Below are 17176 nucleotides of genomic sequence, written 5' to 3'. Positions count from 1 at the left end.
GCCAGGAACATAAATATAGCCTTTTGACTGAAGACCTCCACAAATACCAACTTTGCCTTTCTCTATCTTCCCCTGTGTCTTTCTGCCATTCCCCTAGCCATCTTTTACCTGGGTCCCTGTTTTTTGTCTTCGGCTTCTTTGCAAGATGAAGGAAAAGAATTTTAGGATTAATAGCTCAGATTTCTATAGTAATGTCAGGTTTACAGATTTATCAACATCCCTGTGAGGTACATAGTATAAGTATTTTAACCCCCATTAGATAGTTAAGGAAAATGAAACTCCAAAGTAATTAGTTCAGGGTCACCCAGCAAAGACCAGGTTAGAGATGAGATTCAAACCCCAGTCTCTCCAGACTCCAAATCCGGTATTCTTTCAACTACCTCACATTATTTTGGTGCTATCTTTCTTATGCAAGAAGAGCAAATACCAAGAGTTTGTAGGATCGTAGACTAAGAGCTGAAAGGAACTCTAGATGTCATCTGTTCCAAGCCCCTCATTTTAGACAAGGGAACTGAGGAACAGAGGGGAACAGGGAAGAGCAGTACATTATAGAAAGATCACTGAGCTTTGGAGTGAGAGGCTTTCGGTGAACGTTATGCCTGTGCCACTAATTCTTGTGTGACCTCAAGTCATTTAACCTCTCTGTGTCTCTGTTTCCTCCTCTTTAAAATGGATAGGTATCACTAGGTCGTCTCTAAGGTAGTTTTCTTTGTCTGAGCAAAGTTCTTCCTGAAACATCCATTTTGGAGATGGGCCCAGGCAGCATCTTTTATTCTTCAGATGACACCATGTTTCAGCTGCCTTCCCCCTACACCCATGCTGCCCTGTTTTCCCACTGTTGAGTTCTTTCTAGAATCTCTTTTGGGGAAGGACGAAGATTTGCCTTACTGCTTAGCACAGTTTGTTGTATATACAAAGCACTAAATAAATGCTCACCGACTTAAAAATCCTTGCTGTTCTCACGTGTACATGCATTTGTACACGCACCTGCTGGTGTGTTCTACTACTACATCCAGCGTCTTCCTGTTACCTGCTCAGCACATTGCTAGCTTTTGAATTTCCTAAGGCCTACATACCCTCAGGCCAATCCAAGTTAGCAGCTGAGGAAGGAGAGAAAAGGAAGATCTTAACTGCAGGGGCAGTATATATTGATGGAGAGGCAGACTGGTGTGGAAGAAGGAGCGTCTGGATTTGGACCTCAGCTCTGCACTTATAGTGGGGGATGCGATGAGTCACCTGTCACACCTCAGGCTCCTCGTCTGTAAAATGGGGATAATAAAGGCTGCACCCCACACCTCCCGATATTCTTGGGATGAGAGCACTTTGTAAACTTGAAGCACTGGAGAGATGTGACATTGTTATTACGAGCCCTGCTCTTTCTGGCCTCTCACACACTTTGCTCTCCTTTCTGCCCGCCCCCCCTCCCCCTGGCTTGTCAAACAGTTCGCTCTTCTGTCAGCTCCTTCCCTCCTCCCTGTCCCCGTCCAGAGCCCTAATAAAGCTATTTTGAAAGTGACCCAGTCGGTCTGGCTGCCCGAGCGCCCAGAGGGGGAGAGCTCGAGGAGGGAGAGGCCGGAGCTGAGGGCGCAGCTGTTTGGAACCATGACTGAAGATGACGGATTCGGTGGTGGTGGAGGGTCAGGTCAAATTGAGAGATGGAAAAAAGGTGAGGGGCACGTCTTATACCTTCCCCTACCTTCAAGAGACCCTTTCCCCCACCACTGGAGCAGCGGGGGTGGGGGCGGGACGGGGACGGAAGCCCCCCTGCGCTCAGCCCAGTGCGTAACCGTGTGCTTTTCTGTCTCTCCCGCAGTGGAAAACTAGGTGGCTGGTGTTGCGCAAGCCCTCCCCGGTAGCAGGTAAGGCAGCGGGGCGCAGGGAGGGGGCGCGTGGTGTGGGTGCTTCCGGGAAGGGGTGCGTAGCGGGGGGGGGAGGTTCTGGCTAGGGGAGCGGGGCCGCAGAACTCCTAGTGAGGGGCGCGTGGCGAGAAAGCACGTGACCAAGGGAAGGTTTGGGGGGTGGGATTCCAGGTGAGGGGCGCAAGGCTAGGTACAGGTGACCAGGTCAGGGCTTCTGGGGAGGAGCTCGTGGTGAAGGGGTCTGTGACTAGAGCGCGATGTGGGGTGAGCTTCTAGTGAGCAGAGGGTGCACGTGGTGCTCGGTGGGGGACGGCTTTTGGCTCGAAATTTGGGGTCTGGGCTTCTTGGCAAGAGGTACATGGCCGGAATGGAAGAGGGGGCGCTCATTGTAGAAGTAGCTAGCTTTCGGGATGAACAGGCTAGTCACGACGGGGTCTCATGCCTTGGATTGGACTGGGGGAACGACAGCCCAGCTGGGAGTCCCATTGCCGGGTTCCGAGTGGGCAGGTCTCCCAAAAGGCTGTCCCGAGCTGCAGGGAACGATTGCTTCACCTGACCTTCTCTTTCTCTTGCGGCGGGGCGGGGGGAGAAACCGACACTTGGATGGGGGTGGAGGGGGTCGTGCAGTGGAGAGCTCGACCCAGACTCCCTCTTCTCCTCTCCCAAACCTCAGCGGAAAGCGCTTTGCCTGTAGTGGTCCCCCTGGGGATTGACTTTGGTACCCCTCCCCAGGCCCTGATTTCTTTGCCCCGCATTATCTGCGAGCCTCTTGGTGCTAGCCCTGGGCCGCCCGAAATAGAAAGAGGATATTGAAGTAGAACCAAAGTGTAACCGAGAGAAGAGGAGAAGGTAACAGGATATGGGGGAGGAGGGCGCTTCAGGCCGCACCCCCACAGAAAGGCTAGGAGCCGCCTTTCCAGCCTCTGGACTCTCTGCTTCGCCCCCAATTGCTTGGCGGGGGTGGGGCGGGACACCTTGGCTCCTAGCAGGGTCTTTTTAGGGAATGAGTCATAAATTAAGTGGGACACTGGGATCTTGAGTTATATTGCTTTGTTCCCCACCCATAGTCCATCATAGAATACCAGAGCTGGAAGAGACCTTGAAAACATAATGGTTCAAATACATAAAGAGCATCATGGCTTAAAAACCGCTTATACAGATATATGTTAATGTACGTCATCTCCTTTAATATAGTGTCAGAAATGGAAGGCATTTTAAAGACCAATCATCTCATTTTACAGATGGGGAAGCAGATCTGGAGTGGAAGTCTTTTGTGTAGCCTTAGATAGGAAGGAAACTCAGAAAGAACAGGTGTTGGGCCTTGGAAGTAGCTGCCTTTCTGAACTGAATTGTGCAGCTGTAGGATGCATTCTTGTGAAGTTTTTCGTTCCTGTCATCTCGCCAGTTTGAATTGAATTGTCGAGTTGAATTATTGCCAAGCAACTAATTTAAAAGAAAAAAAAAGATTTAGAAATGGACACATAAGATCCAGGCACTCCTATATTTCCAGTCTGTTGTAGTTTTTTACAAACAAGTGATGCTTAGCTTGGTGAACTCCTTAGAAAAAACCCTTTATACCCTCCAGTCTTCTCCCTCCTGGGATTCTGTTTCCATAGTCCTTAAGGCACTTCATAGAGTGGCTAACCTTCTGACTTCCCCTTTCTCTACTTCAAGTATATTGAATATTTGGGCAAAAGTGGGTTAATTTCTTTTCTTCCCCTATTCTCTATGCTTGGTTGGGGAAGAGGAGAAGTGAAATTCAGTTTTCTTTAGAAAATTGTTAGTCAGCATGCATTGGCTTTATCCGTTTCAAGACCTCATTGAGCTGGTTTCTTGGATGAATTTGGTCTTTCAGTTCTTTGGTTTCAATGCTGTGGGCACACTTGTGCGGTCTTTAAGCATTGTTAGATTTGCAGCTGTTTGAGGAAACAGGTGTCTCCATACCATCATGCATGCCAGAGTTGTGTGAGTGAGTGAGAGAGAGTGTGTGTGTGTGTATGTGTGTATTATGCCAGTGAATGAGCATGATAGGATGTTCTCTTTTTGGCCTAGGAAGTGATAGAAGTGCAGCTTCTTCTTTTTATCCATATTTGTAGGTATTTTAGGTATTAGTGAACAGAAGTTAGGAGCTCAGTTCTGGTTTTTTACTTCCTAAGACCTGAAACAAGAGAAGTTTCTATATCTAGTAGAAAGAGCCAGGGACTCAGTGTCAGGACCCATGGATGATGTTGTGTGACAGGGGTGGGGGGCAGGAAAGTCACTTCCTGTATCTAAGCCCTTAGAATGTGAGCTCCTTGAAGGCAGAGACCATGTTTTTGCCTTTAATACCCCCAAGGTTTAGTACAGTGCCTAGCACCTAGTAATCATTTAATAATCAGCCAATAAATATGTATTAAGTGCCTACTATGTGCCAGGCATTATGATAAGTACTGGGGATACAAAAAGAGGCAAATGACAGTCCCTGTTGTGAAGGAGCTCACAGTCTGATAGGATGGGGGGAGACAACATGCGAACAAGTTACGTACAGAATAAATAGGAAATAATTAACAGAGGGAAGGCACTAGGATGAAGAGGGGCTGGGGAAAGCTTTCTGTAGAAGGCAAAATTTTAGTTGGGACTTAAAGGAAGCCAGGGAGGTCAGTGGTCAGTGTGGACAAGGGAGAAAATGCCGAGAGCCCAGAGATCATTGTGTTGTTGGAGTAGTCAGGAAGCCAGTGTCACAGGATCCAAGAGTACATGTCAGGGAGTAAGGTATAAGAAGATTGGGAAGGTAGAAGGGGGTTGAGTTATGGAAGGCTTTGAATGCCAAACAGAGCATTTTATATTTGCTCCTGGAGGCAAACGGGAGCCATTGAAGTTCACTGAGTGGGGGGTGGTGGTGACAGGATGAGATTTGAGCTTTAGAAAGATCACTTTGGTGATTGAATAGGTTAATTAAAACATTAAATTGAATCATTTTGAATTTTGTAGTTCAGTGGGACAACTTTCTGAATAAAGGTATAGTTGGAAATATCAGAGTTGGGAGGGACCTTAGGGGACATTAGGAATAACCCTCTAATTTTACTAAAGATGAGGCCCAGAGACGGCCCTTGCCCAAGGTCATATAGCTGGTTAGGTGGGAGAGTCAGGACCACAACTCACATTTTAAAAAATCTCTTAGGCCGCTATACCTGTTCTTTCCATGACACCAAAGTTCTATTTTGTTCTGCATTTGACTCCTTCTGGAGTATTACGCCTAGTTCTGGATCTCACTTTTCAGAAGGGACGTTGTCAAGAGTGTCTCAACGAAATTCACTGGTATAAGGGAGTGGACTCTGAATGAGGTCATATGAGGTTGAAGGAACTGGTATGTGTGTATGGATGTAAGACCATGGGGTCAGCCCACATCATAGCTGTCTTCCTGTATTTTAAGGGTTATGTGGAAGAATGATTACAAGAGATTAGGTCTTGGAGAGTTGGATAGAATTTATAGGAAGGCAGATGCTGGGTGAAAATAAGATGTAACTTCCTAATAATCAGAGCTCTGTACCAAGGAAATAGGTTGCTCTTTATAGTGTCTTGAATTCTCCATCCCTGGAGGAAGTGTTCATGCCAATGCTAAAGGGGCTTTGCTGATTGGGATTTGAAGGCAAACTGATTGTTCTGCTCTGAGATTCAGTGAGTGTATGATTCTCTTGAAGGTGGCCTGTAAAAACAGGGGACCTCAGATTTTTTTTTAATTCAGTGATTACTTTGTAAACTGTCTAAATGCTGTAAAAATGAGTTTTTCCTGAAGCCTTGAGATCCCTGAAAGTGAGAAGAGGATTCGCTTAGAGTAGTAGAGTGGCTGTGTGTGTGTGTGTGTGTGTGTGTGTGTGTGTATGTGGGAGGGGGTAATAGACTGTCCCAATGCATGCTGCTTGTCTTCTTTACCAGCCATGGATCACAATAACTGTAGAAAGAGGCACTTACCTGGAGGAGCCATCCAGGTTGAAGGTCCAGTGCAGGGGTGGGGATCCTTTGGCCTCAAGGCCACACGTGGCCTTCTAGGTTCTCAAGTGTGGCCCTTTGACCGAATCCAAACTTCACTGAACAAATCCCCTTCATAAGAGGATTCGTTCTGTAAAACTTGGACTCAGTCAAAAAGCTGCACCCAAGGACCTAGAAGGCCACATGTGACCTTGAGGCCCTGATCTAGTGATAGGCAGGTATGGAATTTACTTTTGGTAATTGCTTTCCCTCTCTGACCTCCTAAAGCACTCTGTTTTACAGCTCTCTGAAATAAATGAGTTGTAATGTAATTTGCTTGTTTGACTTCAGATTCCTTGTAGCACTTGGCCTAGATTTTTCCCTTGCCCCTAATAATAATATTTGACAATTCTGTGATTTTGCCAACAAAAAACTTCCCTGGACTATAACATCTATGATCCCTCAATGACTTATTTACAAAGTCCAAGGAACATATGTGGTTGAGACACATCAAAGTAAAGTGACATATCCAGGGTCACACAGCTACTAAGGGTCAGAGGTGGGATTTTTAAAAATAATTAAATTTTATTTTCGCTTAACAATTTTACAACAAATATTTTTTAATATGTGCCAGGCACTCTCTTAAGCATGGAATACAAAGAAAGGCAAAAGATAGCTCCTGCTCTTATGAAGCTTATGGCCCAACATGTAAACAACTATGACAAATAAGATACAGACAGGATAAATTCAAAATAATAAAGCCACTATGAGGGACTGGGAAAAGCTTATTGCAGAAGGTGCAATTGGAGCTGAGACTTGAAGGGAGTCAGGAGGTGGAGATGAGGAGGGGGAGCATTCTAGGCTTGGAGGACTGCCAGGGAAAATTGGAATGCCTAGTTTGAGGAGCAGCATGGAAGCCAGAGTCACTGGATCAAAGAGTATGACTGTGGGTGTGGGTGTAAGGTATAAGAAGACTGAAAGGGAGGAGGGGCCCGGTTATGAGGAGCTTTAAAGGCAGAACATTTGGATTTTATATTTATCCTGGAGACAATAGGGAGCCAGCCACTGGAGTTGATCGAGTAGGTGGGGTGACCTGGTCAGACTTAACAATGATTTATTTTTTCTTCCCTTTCAGGCAAGGTGAGATTTGAACTTAAGTCTTCATGTCCTGAGGCCCAGGATTTGGTCTCCTGGGCCACGATAAAGCAGTAAAGGTCCAGACCTGGGCTCTCAGTATTGTCCCAAAGAGCAACGTGGCCCAGGAGATTGGATGCTGGGCCTCAGAACATGCTTAGCCAAGTGTCTGGCAAAAAGTGGGTGTTTGATAAATGCTTGCTGCTTGTCTCCTCCCTCTCCCCCAGTTACCCCATTTCAGGTCCTATGAATTCTATCCCCACGACGTCTCTCAGATGTGTCCCTGTGTTTCCATTCATATGTCCACCACCTTAGTTCATGGCCTTATCATTTCTCGTCTGAACAACTGTTGTAACCTCCTAATTGCTCCCCTGTCTTCCTCTGTTTCCCTCTCTCTGAGCCATCCTTCACACAGCTTCCAAAATAATCTTCTTGAGTTACAAGGGTCACCATGTTGGTCTCATGCCCAAATACTTTCAATGGCTTTATACCTCTGGGACAAAACAGGGGAGAGGGGCTAGATTGAATTTCATTAGTATAGAGAACTCATGGGTAAGGACTCCCTCTACCTCATGCAGGCCAATACGTTTTCTGCAATTTGTAATCCTAAAGAGTTACCCAGAGTGGTTAAATGACCCACCCAACGTCACACAGCCGGCATATGTCAGAAGCAGGATTTGAACCCACGTCTTCTAGACTAGCTCTCTCCCCATTATGTCATACTGCAAACTCCAAATGATGGATCATAGAGCTAGAGCTTACAGGAACCTTAGAGATCATCTAAGTACAATTCCCTCATTTCATAGATGAGAAAATTGAGACTGAGAAACATTGAGTGACTTGACTAAGGTAACACAAATAATAGATATTAGAGTCAGGATTTGAACCCAGATCCTTTGACTCTGATCACTTTTTTCACCCCTACATAATGATGACGTTTGGGACCTTCGCAATCTGACTTTAACAGCATTCCTTATGTGAAAGGCATCTAGAAGGCACAATGGATAGAACTGTGGACAGGGAGTCAAGAAGACCCGAGTTTCAGATTTAGCCTCAAGTTACTTAACAGTTGAGTGACTCTTAGAAAGTGACTTCACCACTACCTGTCTCAGTTTCTCCATCTGTAAAATGGGGATAATAATAACTCCCAGGCTCGGGAAAATTAAATTAGATCATAATCACAAAGTGCTATATAAACCATAAAGCATTATTTAAATGTAGGCTAGTGTCATTAGCTTACATTGCTCCCTTTTGTGAGCTTTACATTTTACCCAATTTGTTCCTCAAAGTCAGCATGCTTTATCCGGAACCTGTGCATTTGCGCAAGGCAGTCCCCATTCCTAGAAGACACTCCAGTCTTGTTTCTGCCTTTCAGAATCTTTCCTTTGTAAAGAGCTCAGTACCAGGCCCAGCACATAGTAGGTGCTTAATGAATACTTGTTCCTCCTCCCCTTTTACTCTGAGGTTCAGTTCAGGTGTCATCTCCTTAGGGAAACTTCCCTTGGTCTCCCCAGTGAGGCCCTCACCATTTCCACATTGCTTGGTATTCACTTACCTGTGTACATGTATACATGCAACTGGGTGGGGCACTGGGCCTGGAGTCAGGAAGACCCGAGTTCATATCTGGCCTCAGACACTTACTAGCTGTATGACCCTGAGCAAATCACTTACCCTTTGTTTGCTTAAATGGCAAACCACTCCATTATCTTTGCCAAAAATCCCCAATGGACAACATTGGTGTGCTATGGTCCGTGGGGTCACAAAGAGTCGGACATGTCTGAGTGACTGAACAGCAGCAATAGTACAAGGCTTGGCGCATAGTAAGCACAATATAAATGTTAGCTTCTATCATCATCACCACCACCATCACCACCATCATCATCACCACCACCATCATCATTGTTATTATTCCAGTATAGTCTGAGTTTCTAGAGGGCAGAGACTGTTTCATTCTAGTCATTTTATCCTCAGGGCTATCAGTGTTTGTGTATAGTAGGTGCTTAAAAATGCTTGTTGAATTAAATGAGGAGGCCTTGAAGGAGAACTTCAGTTTTCCTGTTCTCAGTTTCCCCACCCAGTTGGGCTGTATTTCAGAAGCTTATTTGTTCCCTTAAAAAAAGGTTTCTCCTAAATAGATTGATTAGTGTTTAACAGGATAACTTTGTACCTGATATTGTAGCAACTGTAGCAACCAAACCACAGAGGATCTTATTTTGTGAATTCCAGAGCAATATAAAAGAGACCTTATCTTGACATTAACCCTAGAAAAGCAAGCTAGATGAAGCACATCTGCTGGCCAGTATGTCATGAAACTGGATGAGCCTCTCATTAACTGAGTCCATGGACATGTATGCCTTGGACAGGTGCTCCAGTAGGTGGAGGCCTCTCTGGATGAGTCACAGTTGAGTGGGTCACTTGTTCACAGATACCCACTGCTTTAACACCCGAATTCTCCCGGTGATGCTAATGGCAATGGTTGAGGGAACACCAAAGTCTTAGAAGAATCAATGCAAGCAAGGTGAGTGGCAATGGAGAGAGACATGTGGTAGAAGTAAGGAAGCTGCGGCTTATTATAAATAATGACTCAGGGGAAAAGGTCACACATGTAATAAGTCTTAGAGTCAGGACTTGAACCCAGGTCTTATGGCTGTGAGACAGGTGCTCTTCCCGTTAGTCCATATTGCCTCTCACTACCCACAAGGGTGATGTAGGCATCATTTCTGTGGATTCTCACAGTATGTGCCCACGCAGGGGCATAGAGATGGGAAGGGTCAGGGCGCATGGGAGGGTCAGTGGCTCTAGGAGCTTGGCTAGAGAGCACAGTTGATATTGGGGAGTAGTGGTAAGTAAGGACAGACAAGCAATGGTATCTTCCCTTAGCACTCCGGTATTTGTTCTGAATGCTATATCCAAGGTCCTTCATGGCCAGCAGTTGTTCCAAACTTGTCACTCACCCTTAATCCGACATAGTAAATGTCCTGTTCCAGTTCCTCAAATTCCATTTCAAAGCCCCTGCACCAGATTACTCCAGACACCTACTTTGTCTTCTCCTCTTCCCCTCCCTGTTCTTTCCCTTCCCACTCAGGCAGATGACCTCATTGCTTAGCTTGTTTGTCCAGCCTTCTCATTCTGAACTTTTCATCTCTCACACTGCCTTCTGGAATGCCCTTCTCTCCTCCCCTTCCTTCTTTGCTCAACCCCACCCTCCCTTTTGCCCTTTAAAGACCTCTAACAATCCCACAAGGGCTTTGCACGGTCAACCGATGGATAACTCCCCTGTGCCCAGCACCGTGTTAGTTATTTCTGGGGAAAGTTGGATAAGTAAGGGATAAAGTCCTTTTCCTTGAAGAACTTACAAATAAAACTCATGCTACCCATTGGGAAAGACCATGCTTCAGGGAGAGAGCCTACCATGTGGAGCAGAGGCAGAAAACCTGTGTCTGAGGCCCCACTAGACCACCCACTCCTAGCAATGACCCTGGCTTCCTCTTCTGTAAGATGGATATCAACAGCAGCAGTAACTAATGTTCATGTAGCACCCTCTATGTGCTAGGCACTGTGTCCAGTGATTCTTACAAATCTTCTCCTCGTTTGAGCCTCACAATCCCTGAGGGGTAGATGCTGTTATTACCATCCCAGTGAGCTTCTGTGTACTTGGCTCAGCTACCATTGGTCACACTCACCCAGTTCATTGTCTTACCAATGCTGGAAGTTTTGGCCTTGTGATAGGACCTGTAATACTTTGGTATGCCCTTCAAGGATCCAAGGTTGCCCCCATAGCACCATGATGTGTTGGAGGAGAAAAATGTCTTGGACTTGGAGTCTGAAGATGTGGGTTCATATTTCAGCTCTGACATTCACTATATTTGTGACCCTGAGCAAGTCAATTCCCTTTTCTGTTATATGCCTTCTCTGCCCCTTCCTAGTAGCACTTCCTATGTGGTCAGGACAGAAAAATGTGGGAATGGTGGGGTACAGCAAAGGGGGAAAGAGGCCAGACCTGGCAGTGAGTGGAGAGAGAAGAGAAAGGAGGAGAGGTGGTTGGAAATTGGATTTTGTTAGAAATTGTGCATATAATAGCCTGGGCAGCTGCTATTTGCTTTAGGTCCTTGGCAGGAATCTGTTTGCAGATCAAAGGAAGCTGAATAAGGATGGCCAGTTAGTTAGGTTAGAAAGCCCACTCTAAAACAGCTGTGCTAGAAATGTAGAACCATAGCTAATTGGAACAGTGGGACAGAAGTTGGGGATTAAGATGAGGACATGTAGTGGTTAAGGGACCTGACCAAGTTATGTAACCACTAAGCTTCAGAGTGGCAGGTTTTGAACAAAGGTCCAGTGTTTCTCCACTTAGTGTGCAGTTGAATATTATATCCTGGAAAAGGTATTCAGTCAAGACATCGAGTTTTTTTGGCTTCAATTCTACCACTAACTTGGTTGATTGTTGTCCTTCATTCTGGTAGAGGACCAAAATGACATCACCATGTTAGAGTCTAGTTACATTGTGTCCGATTATGACTGATCAGACCGTTATGAGCTCAGAATGCTCTACCACAGGTCAGGCACAAATAGTCCATGTGAACATTTGGGGTGGATTCCCTACATTTGCACATCTAACATTTCTTTTGAGTTTCTTCAATTCTGCTTATAGAACACAGCATCCTTTTTGATGAGGGCACACCGTGCTGGGTGGTACTGTGCCAGTGTCTACTATGTCATGCAGTCAGTTCCAAAGTTGTTCAGAGAAACCTCGTACCACTTCCTCTGACCACCGTCTCCACTAATTTGCAGTGTTAATTGAGGCAAATCACCGAACTTTAGGCAGCACATCTGTTTATATAAGACTCTCCCTCCTCACCCCACGCCCACCCCCCAGCACCTTCTCAGCATTGAGAGAACACAGATACTAGGAAGGATGATCTGCCCTTTGTGGGATTTATTCTTTACTGCAAAGGGTCCTTACTCTCTTCTTTGCCTGATACTAATGAGCAACAGTGTGGTCCGATGGGAAGAAAATTCGATTTGGAGCCAGATGACTTAGGTTCAAACACCAGCTCTGTTCCTTATTACTTATATAACTGTGTATAAGTCACTGACCTTCTCTTTTTTTAGTTTCTTCATATGTAAAATGAGAGGTTTAGATTAGTTTATTTCTAAAGTACTTTCCAGCTCCAACATTAGATGATTCTATGAATTATGAGCAGTGTGGGAAGCTTTAGAAGAGAGCTGGGGTTGGGGAGAAAGAATGTTTTGTTTGAGATGTCTGTCGGACCTCTGACTCTAAGACTAGTGCTAGTTCTGGAAAAATCTGCAGAGAGATGATGATTGAAACCATGGAAGTTGGTGAGATCACCTAGTTAAAGAGTATGTGTGTGGGGAAGCAAAAGGGGGTCCAGGACAGACTTTGGGGCATACCCACAGTTAGTGGTAATGACATGGATGAAGATCTAGCAATAGAGTCTGAGAAGGAATGGTTAGATAGGTAGGAGGAGAGCCAAGAGGGAACAAGAAAACCCGGAGAGGAGAGAGTGTTGAGAAGAGTGATAAATGCTTCAGGGGTGCTCAATAAGATGGGGATAGAGAAAATGCCATTGGATTGAGCAGTTAATTGATCCTTGGTAACTTTGGAGAGGTGAACGATGAGATTGGAAGCCAATTTGCAGAGGTTTTATGATGGCTTTTTAAAGGGGTTTGGCCGTGGTGGAAATGTAGAACCATAGCTAGTTGGGATGGTAGCCTCTAGTGAGCGCTTTTTAAGAATGGGAGGGACTTGGGCCTCTGTGTAGGCAGGAGGCAAGAAACCAATTAAGAGGGAGAGATTGGAGATAAGAGAGAACTAGAAATAACAGGAGGGGATAAGAAAAGTTCCATGTAGAGAGGCTGACCTTAGCAAGGAGAAGGGCCACATTTTCTTTAGAGACTAATATAACCAAGAGGCAATGTGGATCAGTAGAAAGATTGCTAGGTTTGGAGTTACGGGACCTGAGTTGGAATCCTGCCTCTTGCTACCTGTATCACCCTGGACTAGTCACTAAATCTTTTTGGGTCTCAGTTTCCTCATCTGTGAAATAGAATTGGACTAGTTGAATTCTTAGGGTGCCTTCTACCTCTGTATTGATGATCCTGCAATATAGTAGTGGGAGATGATATTATAAAAGAAAAGGAGGAACTTGTGCCTAATAACCTTGATTTCTCCCCCCAGCCCTCCCCAATGGATTATATATCAGGGTTCTCATCCGAGAAGAGGTGGTATGGCAGGCTTGTGGAGAAAACAACTTTGAACAGCTGTGATGAGTGGTGAGTCAGATAAAGATTCCATTAGGGAGGATAGAACATTGCCTTGCTGCAGTGAGGGCCTGGTTGAGATTAGATAATAGACATTTGTAGTAGACTCAGTATGTATGGCTTCATAATTTGTTGCATGTCTGTTCAGTAGCAGGTGAGTAGGAGTGGAGAGTGATGGTGGGAGTAATCCAGGATTGAGGCTTGGCAAGGCATGAGTGGTGATAAGACAAGGGGACATGAGATTCAAGAGTAGGGAATAGTATAGAGTTGAACTGGTTCACTAAGAGATCAAGATTGGGAAGGGAGATGAATGTAGACAGAGCAGGAGGAGTGGTCTGGGAAAGTATTGAAGGGTGGAAGGTTATGAGGTTTTAGTGAGGAGGAATGTTGGGGAGTATTAGAAGGGGAGAGGGAGGGAGGGAGGGGACAGAGAGAGAGAGAGAGAGAGAGAGAGAGAGAGAGAGAGAGAGAGAGGAAGAGGAGATGGAGATGATGAAGATGATGATTATAGTTGGAGTTCTTGGGACACAAAAGTAGTAAACAGCTAGGTTTCAAACCTAATTCTTCTGACTCCAAATCCAGGGATCTTTCCATGAGATCACCATCCTGTTGTGGGAAAAGTGATTGAAATTGGAAGATGATAAAAATTTGATTTAGAGACCATACTTTGACTAGAGTATTGCTTAGTATACAGAATAGCAGTGTTCTTTCCAAGTAGAAATTGTTCTATTCATTGTATTTATACCCGAGTGCTTAGCACAATACCTGATGCAAGGAGATGCTTAATAAACTCTTATATTGGTTGATCGACGTTTGACTTTCTTTGGTGAGTCATGAGAACGGAGACTTAGAGATGGAGTAAACATTCAGAGTAATCTAGTGCAACCATCTCATGTTGAAGAGGTTGAAGAAACAACCACAGAGAGGTTAAGTGACTTCTACAATGTCACACAAGTAGTAAATGGCAGAGTCGGAATTTGAACCCGAGTCTTCTGACTGTAAATCTAGCACTCTTCCTACTGGATGAATCTCTTACTATACCTCCTGGTTACCTGTGATGCCAGAGGTCTCTGGACAAAGTCATCTCATCTCAGAAGGATCCATCTTTGAATTTCATGTGTGTTGTGGGTGTGCACAAGCATGTGAGTGTCCATTCTTGAATACTTATTGGGAAGAGGTGAGTCTTTCATTACAGCTGTGTCTTCCAGTATAAAAAAGACTTTCAAGAATATTCCCACTGAACAGCTGAACAAATTGAAATTCAGTTTCTTGATGGTGTTTTTGTGTTCTCTTTTATCCCATTCCCTCTTTTCTCACTCCTGCAACATCAAAGGTCTCTTCCTTATTTTAAATAGTTCTTCTTGAACAGATTTCTCTACAAAATGGTTCCCTTCTTTTGGAGCCCCAATAGCATTTTCATGGGGAAGATGATCTCATTTTAAACCTTGTTATACTGCTCAGTTGGATTCATTCTTTATGTTTCTAAAGGAATACATTTTATGCCTTCCCTTATCCAGAGTTGGAAATAATCTACATTAGAGAGAAATCATATAGTGTGATGAAAAGACTACTGCCTGGATTTGACATTGGAAGCTTCATTTCTTGGCTCTAACACTACCTTTTTGACGATGGTCCAGTTACTTAGCTTTTCTGAGCCATAGAAATGGGCTAACAATGTACTTTTACCCTTATTGGGTTATCGTTAACCAAGTGTGTTAACCTCGTGATTTTCTAGGCATTGGGGGGTGCTGTTGCTGCATTGTAGATGAATACCATCAACAGCGATCAAAAATGGCTTTCGGACGCTCCAAAAGACAGGGATCTTAAAGGGATGGAAGAGAAGTAAAAGCATTGTGTTCATCCCCTTGGATTCTGTCTTTTAAAAATATTTTTCATTTTATCTTTATTCTTTTTTTATTTTATTGCATTTAAAACTTCTTTTTATTATGAATTTAGCAATTATCACCCATTATAGAAAGAACAAAAGAAAGTATTGTTTATGAAATAGTGAACTTCTGTTTGGGTTTTTTGAGTGTATATTAAATTTAACATGGTAGTAAAAAAGTTGCCCTGCTCTTGACCCTTCCTGAACTTCTTTTTTGCTTTCTGTTTTTAATGTTTTATTGATTTTCCTTTCTTTTAAAAAGATTTCAACAACTGTATTCTGTTTGTCCTTATAACAAAAACAGCCAGGTAGCTTGGTGGCTAGAGTGCTCCGCTTGGAGTCGGGAAGAACTGAGTTTGAATCCATGTCTCAAATGCTATGGTGATTGGCGACTGTGGGCATATTACTTCTTGACTTCTGCTTCCTCTGTAAAATGAGGATGATAATAGCACCTATCACACAGCGTTGTTCTGAGGATCAAAGGAGATAATATATGTAAAGTGCTTTGCAAATCTTGAAGAGATGTATTAGTGTTAACTATCATTATTATTAGTCAAAGCAAGTCCTCATGTTGGCTATGTTTGAGAATGAATATCTCATTCTGTACTTCTAGATTAATAACTTTATGCCAAGAAGTGGGAGGCATGCTGGGTTCTGTTTTCTTGAAAGTTTTTCAGGTTTCCGAATGTAGACAGGATGTGACTTCTGTGTCCGTGAGCCAGAGATTTTTGTACATCTGCTTATCTAGTATTCCCAGGGAGAGGAACAGCTGTCTGGGTAACAAATAGCTTGTATGGCTGCCTGAGTCCCTGCTTGGATGCAAGCCTAAACTCACTTTTCTGTAAAAACACTTTTTATTGATATCTTTTACTTTTTTATATCATCTTCATTTCTAAATGTATGTTTTCTCTCTTCTTAGCACTTTGTCATAAAGTCATAAAGACAAAAGGTAAAAGGGAGGGGGGAAGAGAAGACAAGACAAAAGAGAAAAACAAAAAGAAAAACATTTACTAACTAGTGCATCAACCAAGTCTGGGATTATATGCAGTATTCGGCAAAGAAGGGTTTTTTTGGTGAATCTTAGTCCCTAAGGTTGTAATCGTTTTCTTTGTTTTATTTTTATTTCTTTCCACTAACATAGCTCTAGTTATTATGTATGTTATTTTCTGGGTCTGCTGCTTCACTTTGCATCAGTTCATATAAAACTTCCCATATTGCATTGTAGCCTTCAAATCTTCTTTTAACTCTACTGTATTATTCCATTACATTCACAGACCATGATTTGTTTATCCAGGCTCTAATCAATGGACTTCTTTGATTCTATTTCTTTGCTACTTAAAAAAAGATGCTGCTATGAATATTTTGGGACCTAGTGTTTAATTTTTCACCTCTTAGTGGGATCTCTGGATCAGAGTATGGACATTTTAGTTAGTTACTTAGCTTTCTTCTGAGGTACTTTCTAGAATGGTTGCATAAATTCCCCAATCCACTGATAGAGTGCCGTTGGTGTGCCTATCTTTCCATAGCCTCTCCAACATCTGTTCTTCCTGTATTTTATCTTCTTTGTCAATTTGCTCAGGGAAATTTGCTCAATTTGCTCATTTCAGTAACGTGAAACCTTAGAATTGTTTTTTTTCCTTTCTCTTATTTAGTGTTTTGAGGCATCCTTTTATTCAGTTGTTAATAGTTTGCTGTTCTTTTGAGACCTGTTTGTTCATAACCTTTGACCTTTATTCATTGGGAAATAACTCTTACGTATTTGTGTTAGTTTCTTACATATCCAAGCTAACTTTTTATAAAAGGAAAACAAGGACTTAAATTGAATGAAATAACTGGCTTATTTCATGTTTGGGTCAGAGACTGCTTGGATATATATCTGTGATCAGGAGCATTCAAGGCCCTTTGTGATTTGGTCCCCACTTACCTTTCCATTCCTATCTCCCATCACTCTTACTCTTATGTATGTCCTATCCTGAAGCCAGGTTTGCTGTTTCCCGCACAGACTTCTTGGTTTCTTGATTCAAGTATCCCTCTGGCTGGAGTCCCTCTGCAGCCCTACTCTCCATCC

General features: G+C 43.7%; 1 protein-coding gene across 2 annotated transcripts in view; it reads left to right on the top strand.

The window, feature by feature from the left end:
- The first annotated feature begins 1544 nt into the window (after window positions 1–1544).
- DOK7 (docking protein 7) overlaps window positions 1545–17176 on the top strand; it is a 75248-nt gene continuing 59616 nt past the window's right edge. Inside the window, exons 1-2 of one of the 2 annotated variants that reach the window (XM_036765646.1) lie at window positions 1545–1666; window positions 1814–1859. In XM_036765646.1, the coding sequence (XP_036621541.1) occupies window positions 1613–1666; window positions 1814–1859 (100 nt within the window). In that variant the 5' untranslated portion in view covers window positions 1545–1612. The remainder of the gene's footprint in view (window positions 1667–1813; window positions 1860–17176) is intronic. The other variant, XM_036765647.1, reaches the window with a different exon arrangement.

Source organism: Trichosurus vulpecula, chromosome 6 (genome assembly GCF_011100635.1).
Source record: "Trichosurus vulpecula isolate mTriVul1 chromosome 6, mTriVul1.pri, whole genome shotgun sequence".
NCBI lineage: Eukaryota > Metazoa > Chordata > Mammalia > Diprotodontia > Phalangeridae > Trichosurus > Trichosurus vulpecula.
This window is presented reverse-complemented; position numbering and strand designations above follow the sequence as displayed.